We start from the raw sequence: 20802 nt of genomic DNA, 5'->3' as shown, positions 1-20802 counted from the left end.
GCTTTTTTATATCACATTCTCTGGATTTCCTCCTTTTGACTGAAACCTGGTTGAAACCAGGTGACAACAGCGTCTTCTCTGAGCTCCTCCCACCCAGCTGTTCTTTCTTCAGCTCCCCGCGAGCGTCGGGGCGAGGAGGGGGGCTTGCTGTTGTGTTCAAGGACAGTTTTAAATGCTGGCGTCTTCCTGCAGATGCATACTCCTCTTTTGAACTGCAACTGTTTGTGATGGAGTCTGCAAGTCCCGTGTTGTGCGCTGTTGTCTATCGCCCTCCAAAATATAATAGACTTTTTTCAGGAGTTTTCTGAGTTTTTGGCAGACTTTCTACCAAAATATGATAAACTTCTAATTTGTGGGGATTTTAATGTTCATGTGTGTTGTCTGTCTGACCAGTTTGCCACTGACTTCAAAAGTCTTTTGGCAAGTTTTAATCTAACTCAGTCAGTGGATAAAAAAACACACCAGCTTGGGCACATATTAGACCTTGTAATTTCCCTTGGGCTCTCAGTCTCCCTCAAAGAAATTTATGAGACTGCAATCTCAGACCATTTCCCTGTTATTTTTGAACTGATAGCCCCCCAATCAAGGAGCAAACCTCTTGCTCCATCTTGGCAACGGCGAATTATCACTCCCTCCACAGCCGATGAATTTACCGCTGCTTTCAAGGACTCACAGCTGTTTGCCTGGGATGGCTTGGTTTCCCCTCCATGTCCCGACGACTTTCTCTCCTTCTTCCACTCCACCTGCACTGGGATCCTGGATTTGGTCGCACCTTTTAGGCAAAAATCTGCCAAGCCAAGAACAGATCCCTGGTTGAATGACACCACCCGCGCCGTTAGGCAACGCTGCAGGCAGGCAGAACGCAGATGGAAAAAGGACAAATTGCAAGTGTCTCTGGAAATGCTAAGGGTTTCCCTTGCTGATTATCAGAAGGCTGTACGTGAAGCAAAATCTCAGTACCTCTATAACGTTATTTCTAGCAGCAATCATTGTCCCAGGGTTTTATTTAACACAATCAATGCTGCTGTGAACCCATGCACCTCTGCTCTGACTGATGTCTCAATCGCCACTTGTGAGAAGTTTCTTTGCTATTTTGTTGACAAAGTGGAGTCTGTCAGACAAGACATCAGTAAATGTTGTAACTTGAATCTTAATAAGGACTTGCTTGTTGCTCCTACTCACTCTGCTGTGTTCAACCAGTTTGACATGGTTTCTCTCTCCTTTCTAAGTAACATTGTTAAATCCTTAAAGCCTACAAATTGCCCAGTGGATATTGTCCCTCCCAAGGTGCTGAAAATGGTTTTTAACACTGTGGGGCCTAGTCTACTTTTTCTTATTAACAGTTGTCTTGGACTAGGAACTGTCCCAGCCTCCTTTAAACATGCTGTGGTCAGGCCCCTTCTTAAAAAGCCTAATCTTGACCCCTCAGTGATGTCAAATTTTAGACCTGTTTCCCATTTGCCCTTTCTTTCCAAGGTTTTAGAAAAAGTTGTTTTTAATCAATTACAGTCATTTCTGGAAAACAACTCAGTCCTTGAGAAGTTCCAGTCTGGGTTTAGGTCTCGTCACAGCACTGAGTCTGCGCTGTTAAAAGTACATAACGATATTGCACGGGCAGTGGATACCAAATCTCCGGTTGTGTTAGTGTTACTTGACCTCTCAGCTGCCTTTGACACGGTGGACCACTCAGTCCTCCTGTCACGCCTGTGTGATTATGTTGGCATTCGCGGTACAGCACTGAAGTGGTTTGAATCATACTTATCCGGCAGAACCTTCTCTGTTATGGTTGGTGACTTGTCCTCGTCAAGTGCTCCTCTCTCCTGTGGGGTCCCACAGGGGTCTATTCTTGGCCCTATTCTTTTTTCTTTGTATATGTTGCCTCTTGGGTCAATTATAGCCAGGAACAACCTCTCCTTTCACTGTTATGCAGATGATCTGCAAATTTATCTGCCAGTGAAGCCAAACAGTCAAAGTGCGCAGAGTTCTTTGTTTTCCTGTGTGGCTGAAATTAAGCAGTGGTTGGCCCAGAATTTTCTTCACCTTAATGATGATAAAACAGAGTGCATCATGTTTGGGGACACAGGGACGACTGGCTTTGGAACCTTGTTTCCAACACTCAGTCAAAATGTCAGAAATCTGGGAGTGTTTCTTGACTCAGACCTTAAATTCGACAAACAAATAAACAGTGTTGTCCGAACTAGTTTTTTCCAGCTTCGTCTCCTGGCCAAAGTTAAAATGTTTTTAAGTCGCCGCAACCTCGAAATGGCCATCCATGCTCTTATAAGCTCTAGACTAGATTACTGTAATGCTCTCTATGTTGGTGTCTCCCAGGTTTCTCTTGGTCGCCTCCAGCTGGTGCAAAATGCTGCGGCCCGTCTTTTAACCAGCACTAACAGACGAGAGCACATCACTCCTGTTCTTAAATCCCCTCACTGGCTTCCCGTCCAGTATAGGATTGATTTTAAAATTTTACTGTTTGTTTTTAAAGCTCTTCATGGTCTCGCCCCAGTGTACTTAACTGAGCTTTTAACTGTTCGGGAACCTGGTAGAGCGCTAAGATCGTCAAACCAACTTTTGCTGGAAGTGCCCAGGTCAAAATACAAACACTGGGGTGATCAAGCCTTTTCCATCGCTGCTCCCAGGCTTTGGAATAAGCTCCCTGTTGAAATGCGCCTCATTTCTGACCTGGGCCTTTTCAAATCTAGACTGAAGACATATTTATTTAGGATGGCTTTTAATACCCAGTAGTGTGGTGACTCTTTTACTTTTACTCTGTTTTACTTTATTTTATTGTATTTTATTGCTCCTATTGCTTTTATTATTTTCATTGCTTTTATTGTTTTTATTGTTGTTATTGCCTCTATTTATTTTTAATTGTTTTTTGCACCTATTGTAAAGCACTTTGGTTCACCGAAAGGGTTGTTGTAAAGGGCTGTATAAATAAAGAACAGAACAGAACAGAATGTCCCACCATCATGGTTCTTATATTGCCAGATTCCAGAGAGTCTCCCCTCTTCATATATGCCAGAATATGTCATTTTCCAACTTGCTATGGTGAGATACATGTAAAAATGTAAGAATTTAGTCACACATAATTTTTTTTTCATTGATATAAAAATTAATATAAAATACAGGCAAATAGTAGAACATAAAATGATGGCAAATCTGGTTAGCCCAGACGGTCCTGAAAAAAATAAGATATAACATGTGTATGTAGCCTTAATGACTGTGATATGAGCTTAAAAGTTAAGGCAGTAAAAATACCCCAAAAACGCCTAGGGCCCATATGAACAGGCCGGGTGTGTGCCGTGGGCGCTCATCGGAGAGTGAGACCTCCGTGTTTGAGACGGGAGCGGGAGGCGGAAGGTCCGACGCTTCCGGCGAGAGGAGAGGGACACATAAAAAAAAAATAAGATAAAATAGGAAAAACCTGTCTCACTCTTTTATTTTATTTTCAGCATTTAATCAAGGCGGAGGCGGGCGGCTGGAGGTCCGAGACTTCCAGCGTGGGGAGAGGTAGAAACAAACAGCCAATGTGTGTCTGTGTGTGTTATGTTCAGGTGCTGTCACGTAAATAACAGTGCCCAAGCAATAAACAGGACAGACAATAGGATTTTATTTATTTTTACACTACATTTTTACTGAAAGCTGACCGAATCCGACCTGAGCCCGAAGACAATTTATATAGCTGTAACGGGTCGGGCCGGGTTTGGTCAAAAATGTAGCTCTACATTTTTGACCAAACCCGGCCCGACCCATCGGGTACCGTCGGGCTTGGATCACCACACTCTAGTGTGTGTATGTGTCCCCTATAGAGGCCTATCTGAATTTCTGTCTTTGAGAGATATTATTTTGTAATATAACTGAATTTTCTATCCATACATATCAATTTTAAATATATTAAAATTTGAGTAAACTGCGAGTATCATTTAAGTAGGCTATGTCATGGCTGGCTGAGTGTCCTCTTTTTTGGAAATCAAAATATGGTCACCCTAGGTAATGGCCCACAAACCTCACCACACTTTAGGGACTGTTCTTTACTTATGGAGGGACTGTTCTTTACTTGTCAGGGGAGGAGGGTGGCTGGTTGATTTTTATTTTATTTTTTTATTTTATTTTGATCCCCCCTATGTTAATCACGTATTGATGCTGTTTTTGAAGTATGAATAAGTCAGAGTAATTTATTCCATTGAAATAATGTATTATAGAAAAGTGATTTATCTTTTTATAAATGACAAAAGATGATACGACTCAGAACACTGTGATACTTTCACTGGTATCGTACCGTGGGGGGTGGGGCAGGGGGCGCCAAGGGATGGTTCGCCCAGGGCGTAAAACTAGCCAGGACTGCCTCTGGCACTGATATTTTTACCGTAACCATCTTTTTATCTATGGAAGCCCATTTTCTCCAGTAATGGAAAAAAAATTGCCATTCCTAATAAAAATTGTGAGATAAAAAGTCACAATTATGAATGTAGCCTAGTTTTAAAATTAATTTGTGGCATGTTGTCATGTAAGGTGTGTGGCATCACAGTGGCTGCAGATGGGACAGAGGATGAGATGATTCACTGTTTCAAGGCAGGACAACCAGTACACTGTGCTGTAGTAAATAGTAAATAGTGATGATTTACAAAAACACCAAAAACTATTTTTACTGTTAAAGTAAAGTTTGTTACTGTAAATACTACAGTACTTTATTTGTAATACTATATAGAAAATATACATTTTTACTGTAAAGACAAGTTTACATTAATATCTCTGCTGTTAAAATTTGAAAAAAAATACAGTATTTGTATTTTCAAATTTGGCTGTGTTTTTTTTTTCTTTTATTAAAAGCCTCCTTCAAATAGTAGCCTGCCCCTATTTGTAGCCTGGCCCCAAACTATTTTTTTTGTCAAAAGTAGCCCCGGCTACTATTTGAGGAAATACTGTATGTATGTAATATACAGTCACTGGCCACTTTGTGTACACCTGTTATCGAATGCAATCCAGTAGAACGACTATACCATGATTTTTTCTCCGAAGCTTAGACATTTTCGGTTATTGTTGACATCGTCTAGAAAGTGATGATTCTACTTTGTTTATTATTGAGGTCATAGTGAATGGTGGTGGTGTACTGGGGTGGTCTCCTAATTTTGTCTAATTGAGGGGGACAAAATATTAGGAACACTTTTACACCACCCACTATGACCTCAACAATAAAGTAGAATAATCACCTTTCTGACAAAAGATGAAAATGTAAAAGCTTTGTAAACGTAGAATGTGTGGCAGAGCTGTTTTATTGGAATGTATTAGATTGCACAGGTGTACCTAATAAAGTGGCCAGTAAGCCCCACATTTACACCACCATGCTGATCAACTGTTATTAAAAGCTTTTCTCTATGTCAAGGGGTGTGGTGGCTATGGCACCGTCCTCGCTGCCAAATACGTTTGGCTTTTGATGGCTTCAGCAACCTCATATCCTCACGAAACTGATACACAGGTCAAGAATGGCGAGCTCTTACATCTGATAGGGGCGTCATCTATGGGGGGGACAAAATGCCTCTATAGTGCCCCCTTGAAATTTTCAAAAACCCCTCCCCATAGGTGTTTTCTTGGAGTAGGAAGATGAAACGTCACACCACGTCATTACTCTGAGTTTTCACATAACCGCTTCAGTGATGCGTGCTGCTGGCCCCCGCGGTGGTGCGGGAGAGCGAGGGCCTGATCACAGCTGCTTGCAGCTTTAATTATTAGGGCCCGAGCGACGTCGAAGTCGTCCGAGGACCGTATTGTAATCGCGCTGTTTATTATTATTAGGGCCCGAGCGACGACAAAGTTGTCCGCAGAGGACCCTATTGAAATCGCGCTGTTTATTATTATTATTATTATTCTTGTGACATTTTGTGCCCCATTTTCGCCCCTTTCCCAAATTTCAAAATGCTTCTAACTTTCCGCATTCGTCTGGCCTCATCCGAAATTCGATATATTTGGGCGGTTGCACATGGTCGACACGAAATGCCGAAATAGCGCCCCCTACAAATTTTCAAAAACCCAACCAAAAGTTGGTGAAGGTACCTTATGAACGCTGTGAAGCTACGGCTAATGGTGTCCATGTGGCGGCATGGCGACTATTGATCCCTCACCACCAAATACGCTTTTTGATGTCTTCAGCGACCTCATATCCTCATGAAAATTGACACACAGGTCAAGAAAGGCGAGCTCTTGCATCTGATAGGGGCGTCACCCATGGGGGGGACAAAATGACTCTATAGCGCCCCCTTCAAATTTTCAAAAACACCTCCCCATAGGGTTTTTTTTGGAGTTGGAACATGAAAATTGGTACACGTGTGTATGTTGTCCAGACGCACATAAAAGTCTCTGGCACCAATGGTCTACTCCAAACAGGAAGTCAGCCATTTTGATTTTCATGTCATTTTGGCGTGATTTCCACATGTTGTATTTTAACGAACTAGTCCTAGGGATTTCATCCAATCGACTTCAGATTTTTTACAGATCATCCAGAGACGAAGGCTCCATTCCACACACCTGAGCCAGATGAAAAAGAGGGAGAGAAGGAGAGAGATCAAGTTTCGGTCTTTGATGAATAAAGCCTTATTGTTTTGCTGTTATTAAACAATGAGAGACGTGTTTTCTCTGTTTACTTAATAGCATAAATATTCACACTACTGCGCACGGGGAGACCTGCTCTGCTCCAGACACACTCAGCACCTTGGACAGCACGGCGCACCTGACTGTTGTCGTTGTGTACATGTTAATTTGATTTCAATCATTTTGTTTTAAATCTGGACATGTGCAGGTGGACTCAGCCAGTGCTAAGGAAGGTCTTATGCCTGCCTGTTGGAGAGATAGAGAAAAGATTAAAGTGTCAAACTGCGGTAAATGATGCTGTATAAAAGACAGGCTACAACTTTTTCTCCTTGTTCCCCCCTGTTATTATTCTCTAAAATTTTACTGTTTATTGTCCCCCCCAACTATGAAATGGGATTTTTTCCCTTGGCTATGGCGCCTCCCTCGCCACCAAATACGCTTTTTTTGTCTTCAGCGACCTCATATCCTCATGAAAATTGACACACAGGTCAAGAAAGGCGAGCTCTTGCATCTGATAGGGGCGTCGCCCATGGGGGGGACAAAATGACTCTATAGCGCCCCCTTCAAATTTTCAAAAACCCCTCCCCATAGGGTTTTTTTTGGAGGTGGAACATGAAAATGGGTACACATGTGTATGTTGTCCAGACGCACATAAAAGTCTCTGGCACCAATGATCTACTGCAAACAGGAAGTCAGCCATTTTGATTTTGACTTGTCATTTTGGCGTGATTTCCACATGTTGTATTTTAACGAACTAGTCCTAGGAATTTCATCCAATCGACTTCAAATTTTTTACAGATCATCCAGAGACCATGCTGATTAAAAGTTATTAAAAGCTTTTCTCTGTGTCAAGGGGCCTGGCCGCTATGGCGCCTCCCTCGCCACCAAATACGTTTGGCTTTTTGATGGCTTTACCATCCTCATATCCTCATGAGAACTGACACACAGATAAAGAATGGCGAGGTCTTGCATCTGATAGGGACGTCACCCATGGGGGGACAAAATGCCTCTATAGCGCCCCCTTGAAATTTTCAAAAACCCCTCCCCATAGGGTTTTTTTTTGGAGTTGGAACATGAAAATTGGTACACGTGTATGATTTCCAGACACATATAAAAGTCTCTGGCACCAATGGTCTTCTCCAAACAGGAGGTCGGCCATTTTGATTTTGACTTGTCATTTTGGCATGATTTCCACATGTTGTATTTTCACAAACTAGTCCTAGGAATTTCATCCAATCGACTTCAGATTTTTTACAGATCATCCAGAGACCATGCTGATCAAAAGTTGTGCTCTGCATGTCTGTAGGTCAAAGGGCGTGGCTGCTATGGCGCTGCCATTTTTGATCCATCGCCATGCATATTCAAGCAGCTCTCTCTCCCACATAATTCATCCAAACTGTTTCAAAATTTCTGTACATGATAAGAGCCCCGCCCTCACACCTCCATATGCTCGCAGGCAATCTTGCTCATGCTGCCACCTTGTGGAAACAGGAAATGCCATCTTTTACACTGACAAACACCAATCTCAAGCTCCTGACCAGCTAGATTTTGTGGCCACACGTGTCCTGTCATGTTGCAGGCTGCTGCGGCGGCGGAGGCGACTTTTCATCCTTCGCCATTGAATATCAACTTGGTATAAATCCTTCATGCATTGTCCGATTTGCTCGAAATTTCACGTGTGATGAAGGTCCACCCCTGAACGCACCTGGCCACATCTGGTAATGCTCGTAGCGCCACCTGGTGGATGAATGAAACATTGCGTTTTTTCGCTCCTGCCAGGTTTTTTCTCCCTTCTCTCTTCACACCACAGCCCCTGTGTGCCTCTGGCCCCCACGGTTGCATGGGGGAGTGAGGGCCCGATCACAGCTGCTTGCAGCTTTAATTGTTAGGGCCCGAGCGACGACAAAGTCGTCCGAGAGGACCCTATTGTAATCACGCTGTTTATTATTATTATTATTATTATTATTATTATTATTATTATTATTTATTATTATTATTATTCTTACTAGAATATAATCCCCAATTTGGCCTCTTTCCCAAATTAAAAAATGCACCAAATTTGGCACACGTGTTTGGTCTGGCGAAAAATTTGATATTTCGGCAGTGTCGTATGTGGACGGGGCCAAATGGCGACATAGTGCCCCCTAGAAAATTTTGTGCTTGGAGCCCCGCCTGTGGGTGTCACCTACACGCATGAAAATTGGTGGGCTCATAGAACGTGCCAAGATGCACAAAAAATCCTCTTGGACCCATGCCGTAAACCTAACAGGAAGTCGGCCATTTTGATTTGAATTTTTGACATGTTTGAACGAACTCCTCCTAGGAATTTTGTCCGATTGGCTTCAAATTGGCTACAGATCATCCTGAGAACATGCTGATCAAAAGTTATTAAAAGCTTTACTCTATGTGAAGGGGCGTGACCGCTAGGGCGTGACAAACTTTGTCGATTTTTCGTTTTCTCGCCATCGAATTTGGAACGACCCTCACGCCAACATACTTGATCTCAGCAGCTTCAAACTTGCTGGACATGGGAATGGCTCCGTCCTGAACGGCCAGATATATTAATATCCCACCTTACTCAAAGCGCCCCCCGGTGGTAACAGGAAGTGACCAGTTTTTACTTTAACATGTACTGATGACACAAACTTGACCACATTAACTTCATTCCACTTCTGATGCATGCAGAACAAGTTGGTGAAGCTACCTTATGAACGCTGTGAAGCCACATCTAATGGTGTCCATGTGGCGGCGTGGCGACTATCGATCCCTCGCCAGCAAATACGTTTGACTTTTTGATGGCTTCAGCGATCTCATATTCTCATGAAAATTGATACATAGGTCAAGAATGGCAAGCTCTGATAGCGCCCCCTTGAAATTTTCAAAAACCCCTCCCCATAGGTGTTTTTTTGGAGTAGGAAGATGAAAATTGGTACATATGTGTACGTCATCCAGACGCACAAAAAAGTCTCTGCCACCAATGGTCTACTCCAAACAGGAAGTCAGCTATTTTGATTTAAACTTTTTCATTTATTGTATTTTGACGAACTCCTCCTACAGATTTTGTCCAATCAACTTCAGATTTGGTACAGATCACCCTGAGACCACGCTGATCAAAAGTTATTAATTATATTAGTTATTAGTGATTAGTTACTATGGCGCCGCCCTCGCCATCAAATACGTTTGGCTTTTTGATGGCTTCAGCGACCTCATATCCTCATGAAAATTGATACACAGGTTAAGAATGGTGAGCTCTTACATCTGATAGGGGCATCGCCCATGGGGGGGGGGGGGCAAATTCCTCTATAGCGCCCCCTTTTCAAAAAATCCTCCTAGGGTTTTTTTTGGAGTAGGAAGATGCAGCATCACACCACGTCAGGGTTAACTCACTCTGAGTTTTCACATAATTGCTTCGGTGATGCGTGCTGCTGGCCCTTCGCGGTGGCGCGGGAGAGCGAGGGCCCGATCACAGCTTGCAGCTTTAAAATGGGTTTAAAATTTCTCGAACTAGTCCTTCCTATTCCGAAACCATGGGTTCAATCATCAATCTAATCATATGTTACATTCCAGTTTGAGCCCAGGGGATGAGGGGAGTAACATATAAAATGTTTACCGGGTATTTTTGGAAGAAGGAGAGAGGAGAGCGAGAGTGAGTGAAAGACATTGCTAACTGCTTAACTAAGCCAAACTAAGTTGGCTGTTTAGGTTTTATTTCTTCACCCCTGTGGCGAGTGAATCTACCTGTAGTGAAACCGGGGCTAACCGGTGCTTCCTTCTCAGGCTCCACTTCACTCAGCTGCCAGCACAGCCAGTTAGCCTCCGCTAGCTTCCCAGCTAACGTTAGCCCTGGCTCTCCATTTGGATCCAACCGGAGGACCGAGCCCTGGTTTGTTATTCAGGTTAATGTGGGAAGAAGCAGCGGGTATATCGGGCAGCTGAGTGAAGCTGAGTGAAGTGGAGCATGCGGAAGAAACACCGGGACCGTCTGGATGTAATAGTCCGTGGAGATGCTGCGGTGCTCGGCTGCACAGGCGAGGCGAGTGAGGTGGGGGGTGGAGAGCAGAGGTTGAGGGAGGTGTGGCTCATGACACACTTTGTTTTGGTCTACAGGCAGTGCACAGCAGCAAACCTAATGGTGAAATGATTTTGCTTTTTGCCCCTTTAATCAAACCCACACCCTTAGGCTGGTTTACACCCGTCCCCTGCTGCTTTTTCTTAAAGGCTATACATTCGGCAACAAGATGACCAGGCTTGCAACAGAAAAAACACAGCTTTTCATTCTTACCAGGAGAGGGCACAAGAGGAGCACGTGTGACAGGGATTTCATCAGTTTTTAAACTACGGGCAGGGAAATCGCACCTAAACATGACCTTATGGGTGAGCGCAAATTCATCTGCTAAAGCAGCGGCCTGTTGCAGATTGCTTACCTTCTGTTCATTTAAATAAACGACAATGCGCTCAGACAAGCAGTTTTTAATCTCCTCCAACAACATCAATTCACGTAGTGAGGACCGATCTTCAGCCCTGCATGCTGCACACCATCTGTCAAATAAGACGCCTTTCTCTCTGGCAAAGTCAGCAAATGTCTGATCTGACATTTTTCTGAGGTCACGGAAAGGCTGCCGATATGCTTCGGGGGCAGATGACCCTGACTTTGACTGTGTGCCCGTTGCAGCACAAACTGAGCCTGCCTGAATCTCCAGCTGACGCAATTTGATGGCTGTCTCTGCCTCCAGCTTTTTGAGCTCCAACTCCCTCCGAAATTGGAACTCATGCTCACGTTCCCATTCCTCTTTCTCCATCTAAAGACGAGCTAGGCGGACCTTTAACCTGGCATCTACCCTAGAGCCAGGAGATGACTCTGCAGAGTAAGTCATGAACTGCGGCAGCGTAAGCGGCTTTTCCTCTGCTTCACCACCCCGCACAGCAGGCGTGGTACTGACAGGCTGATGCTCAGCTTCCTCCCTCACCAGAGATTCAGAGCGATCAACCGCTGCCCCGTCCTCCACACTAGGAGACTTTGGTGACGATGGTAAGCTCAGGACCCCTTTATCAATTAAGCCATTTAACACCACGGCTTTAAGCTCTGCCTTCACCAGAGAACTCACAGCAGACACACCATAATGTTCAGCGATCTCACATAGATTGCTCTTTCTACACCTGTCGAGCTGACCAAGTGTAGGGTTTACAACAAACTGCCATACTCACCACAATAAACAGCACAACAACTCAAACCACGAACCACGAAGTTAAACTGCTATATAGCTACAGCTAATGCTACGGCTAACCACTAGCCTAGCTGCACACTACTTACCTAACATTAAAGCACTCACTCACGTCTACCAGGAACACAGTAAACCCAATGCCAGATGCCACACAGTTAAAATACAGAGCCAAGCCTTTAAACAACAAACTTCCCCAGTACCTACCTAGCAAAAACTTTACCTACCTATCTTCTGGAGCATGCCAGGCAACTTTAAAGGCTGAACTTCAGCAACCGAAGCCCTGAAATGCCTACCCCCGACAGAGAAGTTTATCCCCGCCCAGAATTACTCCGAAAATAAAAAAGGCAAAATGATAAATGAGTGTCCGACGGAAAGGTTGGACAACTCAGCTGAACACTCATCTAACTAGCTGAGGAAGCTGCCGTACACTTTACAAAGGCTGGACACTCCGACACCACACTTACCACGACAGCTACAGAGACAATACACAACACTACGGCCCAAACAACAACCACTTCCCGGTTACCTTCTTCCAAAAATGATCCCGGACGAGCCCCCAAATATGCTACGTCCCCGTTTGAGCCCGGGGATGAGGGGAGTAACATATAAATGTGTGTATTTTTGGAAGAAGGAGAGAGGAGAGCAGGTCAACATTAATTTAACAATGATTTATTTACAAAAACAGAATATAATGCAAACGTAAAGTGAGCTGCTCCAAATGAGTAGCTGGACCACCTATAACACACAAGCAAAATAACGTAAGTTTGGGCCAACAAAACGGCAACTGCAAAACAACACCCTCCCTTCCACACCAAAGGAGTACCCACCGGTCGTTCAACGCGAAAATGCTTCTACCTTACAACACACGCCACACACAGCTCTGCTGTCACGGTCCACTGACTGACCGCGGACGCAGCCAGTCCTTTTGCTTTTATGGTTCCCCCATCACAAGTGGCTTCAAGTGTGCTCAACCACTAGTAATGAGGGAGGGGTGGGACCTGGAGAAAAGAAAAGGGAAGGGGACACAAAGAAAAACAACACAGGCCAGTGGCCATAACATCATACCAGCAGAGAGATACACTCATCCCGAGCGCAGACATATAGTTTTTATGTGTGTGGAGTCAAAAATGCGATCTGTGTTGCAAGTTAAAGATGTGTTGCCCCTCACCTTTTTTCCAGAAATTTCTCCTCTCAGTTTACATGGGAGTGAATGAGAAAAATATCGCCGCTTCCTTTGCTTGGGAGGTCACTGACCCAAATGTTTAAGTGTGAGTGATCCATGGTGACACCAGTGCCACCAGGACAAATTTTCCTATGTTTTTTTGTATAAATTGTGTATGTACAGTGAAAATTGTGGCCTTGGCAGCCAGTTAAAGACAAAGTTTTAGACGATTTTTAGACCCCTCTCCACTCTAGCTCACAGCATTCTGTGCAATACAAACCCATTATAAACTGACAATTTCTCCACTTTTGCTCATGGTACTTTCAGAGGGAGAGATTAAAAACGATAAAAGATATGAAAAAGATGAAAACATGAGTGAATAGATGAGACCTGTGGCAACATTTGAGAGTTGGAATGGAGTCTGTAGCACAAAGTATGGAGACGCTGTAAAGGCTAGAAAAAGCCCAAAGATTGGTCCCTTTCTCCCCCTGCTCTCATTCATTTCCTATGGGACAGCTTTTGAAGATCGTCAGGACGTTTTGTTGCACGTCACCTTTAGAAGCCCATAAAATCCAAACCGTTTGAGAAATGACAAAGTTATACAGCAGATCTGTTTAGCAGGGGTTGACCTGTCATGTGTGTGAGTATGAAGCTGATGTGATGGTGTAAGAGGAGATATTTTTTGAAAAAGAGCATTTTTGAGGCGAAATCTTACTTTGAAAGGACAAATAGCTCACTTCCTGTTGGGTTTAGGTCAGGGGTGTCAGGAAGTCATTTGTAGGTCTTGATGAGATGAACAAGCCAATTTTGGTTTGATCTTTCTACGAAATTCCTATGGGCCACAGCAGCCATTTTAGTGTGCGTAGTTGGCGCTAGAGAGCCCATTCTGGCAGTTTAGGGGTTTGGTGAGGTTTTGAGCATGTCTAGGGGGTCAAATTCTGGTTCAAAGAATGACTAAAGAAAGAAAAAAAGAAAGAAAGAAAGAAAGAAAGAAAGAATAAACACACCAAAAACAATAGGGACTTCATCCTTCAGCCGAAGTCCCTAATAATAAACGCACCAAAAACAATAGGGACTTCGTTCTTCGGCCGAGGTCCCTAATAAAGAATAAACAGCTGAGGTCCCTATTTTTTTTGGTGCATTTATTCTTCCTAACTAGTGGTTTGTTCCGATTTGATTGAATAAATAAACAAATTTAGTTATAGAAAAGGCTTAAAAATAACTGTCAAGATTCATGGACAAAACAGTTGTTTTAATTTCTAGTCCATCATTAGCCTTGGCATGTTTACGTTGCATAAATTAGCCTTGCGGCTAGCAGAGTTTTCCTCTACTCATATCTCAAAAAATTACATGTATTATTCATACTTTTTCTTACCCACCATTGGTTTAAGTCACTAAATCTCGGGACAGAACAGCACAGTTGAATTTCAGCCCGCATGCACATTTTTTTCAGCTGAGCATTTTTGAAACAGATTAGCTAATGTTGCTGTAAAAAGTTAGCGGAGTGAGATACCTGACCAGGCAGGTAATATTATGTTGTGTTTCCTCAGTATTTTACTTTGTAACAGCATTGTTTACATACAGCATGTGCTCTTTCTGATTCTCAAAAATCCAAAAGATTTCCACAGTGGTGATTTATTCCAGAGGAAATAACAGTATCCTCATCCTCTTTCTCTTTGCTGCTTGCTTGCTATTTTCTGCCTGCTGCTGTTTGATGGTGACACAGAATTCAAAATAAAGGCATATCCTAAAGTTGATCATATGGATCGATGTTTTCACTCATCATTGATGATAATGATGATTGAATCAATATATTGCTTCAGATTAAGGGATTATTACACCTCTTGAACTAACTGCTATAAATGTAATGAAGTACTAGTAGAGCAGAGTAAGTATAAAGTAGCACACAATAGAAATGCTGGCATACAGTACCCTAAAAACTGTGCTTACATGCGTGAGTGCAAGACGGAAGTGGGACACAGAAGTGTTTGAGGTGTGCTGCACAGTGTTTGAGTCAGATGGAATCAAAGCAATTATTTTAGAGAGCTGCACCATTCTTACCAGATTTACCACTGACATAATGAACACACTGACACAAAGTAAGCCAAACAGCTCTTGTTGTCATTTTGAAACTGTGTCTCACATCCGTCTTACCAGTTTGCCTCTCTCTGATTCCCTCTCTCAGAAACCTGTCCAAGAACCCCATGTTGACCACATTGTCCTGGCAGATCTTTGAACATCTGCAGCTCTTTGAACTGTAAGTACATCTTTGTATTTTAGATATAGATGGCACATTGTGCCCACACTGCCCACAAATTAAGGCTGGGTAATATGCAGAAAATCAAATTATCATAATACTTTGACCAAATACCTCAATATTGCAACAATATTGTAGGGTTGACTGTTAAAGGGTTTTTATTTATGCTGCAGCCTGTCTTAGGGTGTCTATTTTAGGACATTCTCAGGTGTCAGAGTTTGGTGTCAGACCTTAGATGAAAAAGCATCAGGTCTCAGGAAAACCTCCATCGGGTCTCAGGAAAACCTTTGTCAGGCTTCAGATGAAACAACCTCAGACAGAAAGGTCTTTAAAAAAAAAGGTCTTAGATGAAACGGCTTCAGAAAAAATGGCCTCAGAAAAATTAGTCTCATAAAAACGACTTCTTTATTTATTGATCTATCAGCAGGGAATACATGAAACGTCATCAAGACACGACAGCATCAGAAGGAAAAACAAGTACATCATCAAGTTACGATCTCAACAATCCTGGCAGGTGTGCAAAATTAACTGGTGGCTGAATTAACAGGTAATACAGATGTGTGGTAGGCATAGCTTTTGAGAACCTGTTGTCAACTAACTAGGAAATAAGCAGTTTTATTGCAGATTGATCACATTCATTTGACATTGTGTTTTAAAACATTATGATGGAAACGGTTTGCTGGACACTCACTATATTAATTAACCATTGTTTCCACTGATACCTTCCAAAGTAATTTTGAGCCACTGAGATGTCAAGTTAAGACGAGAGCTAGGAGAGCAAGATTCCCTGTGACATTCAGTACGCTTCACAAAAACAAATCCTGAATGCATCCAAAATGTGAGCAAGTTGCTATATATATTGTAGTCATATGATATAATTCTATACAATATTTACGTTAAATTGCAGCTCATGACCCGGTAATTATTGATAACTGCGTTATTGAACAGGTGTCCTTGTATAAATACCTGGGCCTGATGGTGTCTAATAACCTATGCTAGAGTGGTCATGTGGATTTCCTCTGTAACAGATTAGCTCAGAGGCTACACTTTCTCAGAAGGCTGCGGCTGTTTGGGGTCCGAACCGAGATCATGCTAACATTCTATAACGCTGTGTTAACAAGCATCATAAGATACGGCAGGGCAGCGTGGTTCGGCTCCCTCACAGTCCAGTGTAAGGCCAGACTTCAGAGAATGGTGACTACAGCTATGAAGATAGTGGGGAAACATGATCATTTCCAGTCCCTCCAGGCAACATATGAGGGAGCAGTTGTCAAGGGAGCAAATAAAATCCTCAGTGACCCTTCTCATGCTCTCTTTCAGGAGTATGAGCTGTTGCCATCAGGGAGGCGCTACAGAGCCAGCAGGTGCAGGAGCAACTGGTTCAAATTGTCCTTTATTCCCACTTCCATTCTATTATTAAACAAACAAACAAACAAACAAACAACCCCCCCCCGAATTCTGGTAATTCTGTATGGAACATGGAACATATAACGTGGGCAGGGGGAGGCTTATGGCTGCTGATCCCCTGCCCGTCAAATTCAATACTAATACTATTGCTTATTACTTAATTCTCCTTAGTTTTGCTAATAGGTGGTTGCCTGCTCACCTGCTGGACCTGCAATGCCCCCCTGGTTGAGCCATATTATACGGAGGGCTATTTATGCCTAAATGGTCTGGTTATTGTGAGTGGGTTACTGATTTAATATAATTTTAATTGGTTTACTGGTGTTTTTATTTGACCCCTGTATTTATCTGTTTTATATGCACTCACTTGCACTTTGAGATAGGCCAGTGCAATACCTGTAGTTCCCTTGTTTGTAACCCTACAAACAAGGGAAACGGTTGCACTACTCTTGCAACCGTAGTCTGCAACTGTAACACAGTCAGCGCACTATGTTGGCAACTTGTCTGTGTTGATTGTATGTATGTATGTATGTGAATATTGCAGCTGTTTGCACTTTTCTGCCCAAGACGAATTTCCCTTGCGGGACAATAAAGTTTATCATATCTCTTATCTTATCTTATTCCCTGCCTCTGATAATTTGTGTTTCCTACACCTGGGAATACCTGTGCATCCAAATCGCCATAAAATGAGAGTTCACAGCCATGAAAAATTAGTATGAATGAATATTAATGAATTGTGTAGAATATTGTTCTGATGAGAGAGATAAAAGTCTGTAGCCTTTGATGTAAAACACGATTGATGATAGTTTCACAAGTTGGTCACACGCTACCACAGCGAGCTCCACATTTCATGCAAACACTTCAGACTGTATGTGTAACTTACAGGCTGTATGAAATCATTAACAGCTCTCAGATCCACTTGATATCGGATTAATAATGACATATGATAGAAACATAAGGCTGTTGACGGGAACATGTTGTTTAATGACTTACTTACATTTACATTATGAACAGGCATCAACAGACTGCCCTATGTTGCCCACTCTTTTTTCATTGCAATGTAAAGATACATAAAATATGTAATAAATCAAACAAAGTTTTAATCAACTGGTTTATAGATGTTTGCCAAAGGTTGTAGTTGTGATACAGATCTCAGGACGCTTACAGAGAGGACTATAATGGCGAAGTTCATGTTGATTACTTTTCAAAACACAGCTAATTCTTTAGGCTACAAAATGTTCTATGGTCAGTCTTATACTTGTAACATTACTAATATTGTGTAAAGTTGAGCTGAGAACTTTATACGTGGGCTAACATTACATACAGCCATAAATGAATCAACTCAGATCAACTTTAGCATCTGTCTCAATTAGATCGTAGTTTATATTGAAGGCTTCCCACTTTTTTGTCTCCTATTACAACGATATTATACACAATTCATTAATACTCATTCATACAAATTAGGCATCTATACACAGGCCCTGTTGTCAGGCTATGGGGGCAGGCATGGAAGCTCTTATTGGCTCAAGTGAGATTTCAATCCAAAGGTCTGAAGTTTGATATCGTTTTGACAGTGAGCCAGTGGCATATTTACATGCAAAGGGAAGAAATGATGGATAATATGTGGAGAGATATGAACGTTTGAAATGATACAATTGCAGTTTGTGGATATACAGTACAGGCCAAAAGTTTGGACACACCTTCTCATTCAATGCATTTTCTTTATTTTCATGACTATTTACATTGTAGATTCTCACTGAAGGCATCAAAACTATGAATGAACACATGTGGAGTTATGTACTTAACAAAAAAAGGTGAAATAACTGAAAACATGTTTTATATTCTAGTTTCTTCAAAATAGCCACCCTTTGCTCTGATTACTGCTTTGCACACTCTTGGCATTCTCTCCATGAGCTTCAAGAGGTAGTCACCTGAAATGGTTTCCACTTCACAGGTGTGCCTTATCAGGGTTAATTAGTGGAATTTCTTGCTTTATCAATGGGGTTGGGACCATCAGTTGTGTTGTGCAGAAGTCAGGTTAATACACAGCCGACAGCTCTATTGGACAACTGTTAAAATTCATATTATGGCAAGAACCAATCAGCTAACTAAAGAAAAACGAGTGGCCAATAAAGAAAACGCATTGAATGAGAAGGTGTGTCCAAACTTTTGGCCTGTACTGTATATGGATATAATAATGTGTTTGGACTTAATATTTTTGCCAGATTTAGATTGTCTGGACCTTTGGGAATGTATGAAGACTGTACAAGAAGCGTTTTGTTGTTGGCATAATATCATAATATGCACTGATTATCAGTACTGGGCAAGTTACTCTTACAATGTAATATATTATATATTATGAGTTACTTTCATTTGAAAGTAATAAGATACTATACAATATTACTCTCTGTGTAGAATAATAAGTTATTTATTACACTACTTTTGCATTACTTTGACCAAAATGAGCTCAGAAGAACTAATGTTGATTTTAAACGGATTAGGGTCATGTTGTTACACAGCAGGTAATCAAAGCACAGAAGCTCCAGTTTATTACAGTCCATTTCAAATTCAGTGCTGCGCAGGTCTGACCCATTCATGCATTCACATACAGTGGTTGCCACTCTATTAAAATCACCTGCTTATATTAATAGCATGATGACACAGAACAATTATCTTCAGCTTAGACCACTTTAAATGAATGAATAGCCTTGGACACAGGGAGGGTCAGGCAGAGGGTCAAAGTCTGATAATGATGTGGAAGAGAGATATGGATCAATATTTGTGGGCCTGTGACATGAAACAAAATAAACAAATGCTGAGGTTAGTACAACAAACAGAATGGCATGTGAGTAAATTACTATGACAAGCGCAAATTAATACACTGGAGCCAGACAACCCACCTGCTGGTTCCCAGTGTCCTGGTCAGCTACAGCAGCTCGGAGTGAGGGATATGCAGAAACAGGACTGTGTGCTGGTGTTGTTCTGCAGTTGTAGGGTATGTGAATGGAAACATCCAACATGTAGGTTACTACCATCACCCAGATGTGTGCAGTTTATTGGGACAAAGAAAAAACAATCCAGAGGCCAGCTCCTTATCCCTGTTGCTTTCAGGCAGCCTTAGGATGCAAAAGCAGAACAAGATATGGTGTAGGTATATGAATGGAAACACACTGGACATGATAATGCACACAGTCACTGGCACTCTTCTATAAGGTAGCCTATAATGAATGACATAACAACACACAACAACCATTGGGGGATATTTTTCCTGGTGGTGCATTGGTGGAAGTGGAGCTGTGTGGAACAGTGTAGCTGAATGAAAAATGCAAACAATAAACTGTTTATTTTGGCTGGTATTGTGTTATATGACACTGTAATAATATAACTCCAAATCCTGTTGGTAATGCGTAACATGACTTTGTTACTGCTTAAAAGTAATATATTACTGTAACGCGTTACTTTTGTAATGTGTTACCCTCACACTGCTGATTAGATCTTCTGTCCTGCCGGGGGGAAGATGAGTGTGAAGCATCCATGTTTTCACAGACATGGACATAAACTGTAACTGCAACTTGATGGGTTCGTAGAGGCATACAACCCTGAGGTGGTATTTCTAGTATGACAAAGATTTTTTGGAGGTCAAATTGTTTTCTAATGAATAATCAATACAGCACATTCTGATCAGTCCATATAAAATAACATAATCCATAGCACATTAATTGATATCCAGTATTACCAAGAAAAATAACTTGCTATGACAAGCATTAGTCTAGTTTTGTTTTGTTTAGCTGTACTATACAACTAATAACTCTTAGGTTTAATAGACCTTTTCCCTCATAATCATATGACTGAATTAGCTCAAGGTAAAATTACCGCTTTCCACTGGTTCCACTGATTTTAACTGTGAGATTTGAGAGAGAATGTCAGGTTCTGCTGCAACTGCAATTGTGAAAGAGCCTGTCAGAGTGTTGCCAGCTTTCTCAGCTGGAGTATTTAAAGCAGGGCTGGGATGCTAATTGTGTGATATTTCAAGCCATGACAAACACACACACACACACACACACACACTGAAAGACACTGCAACACAGGTTACTGGAGGTCAGTGATTACCTCTGAGTACCTTTTAGTACTGGATGTGTCTGAGGTATTTCAGCTGTTTGTACTTG

General features: G+C 42.1%; 1 protein-coding gene across 2 annotated transcripts in view; it reads left to right on the top strand.

Moving 5' to 3' along the window:
* The window catches only part of LOC117251295 (NT-3 growth factor receptor-like), a 666479-nt gene that overhangs the window by 181304 nt on the left and 464373 nt on the right, over positions 1-20802 (top strand). For both annotated transcript variants that reach the window (XM_033617466.2, XM_078168297.1), the window contains exon 4: positions 15161-15232. In XM_033617466.2, coding sequence (XP_033473357.2) covers positions 15161-15232 — 72 coding nt within the window. The remainder of the gene's footprint in view (positions 1-15160; positions 15233-20802) is intronic.

This window comes from Epinephelus lanceolatus, chromosome 5 (genome assembly GCF_041903045.1).
Source record: "Epinephelus lanceolatus isolate andai-2023 chromosome 5, ASM4190304v1, whole genome shotgun sequence".
In the NCBI taxonomy this organism is placed as follows: Eukaryota; Metazoa; Chordata; class Actinopteri; order Perciformes; family Serranidae; genus Epinephelus; species Epinephelus lanceolatus.
This window is presented reverse-complemented; position numbering and strand designations above follow the sequence as displayed.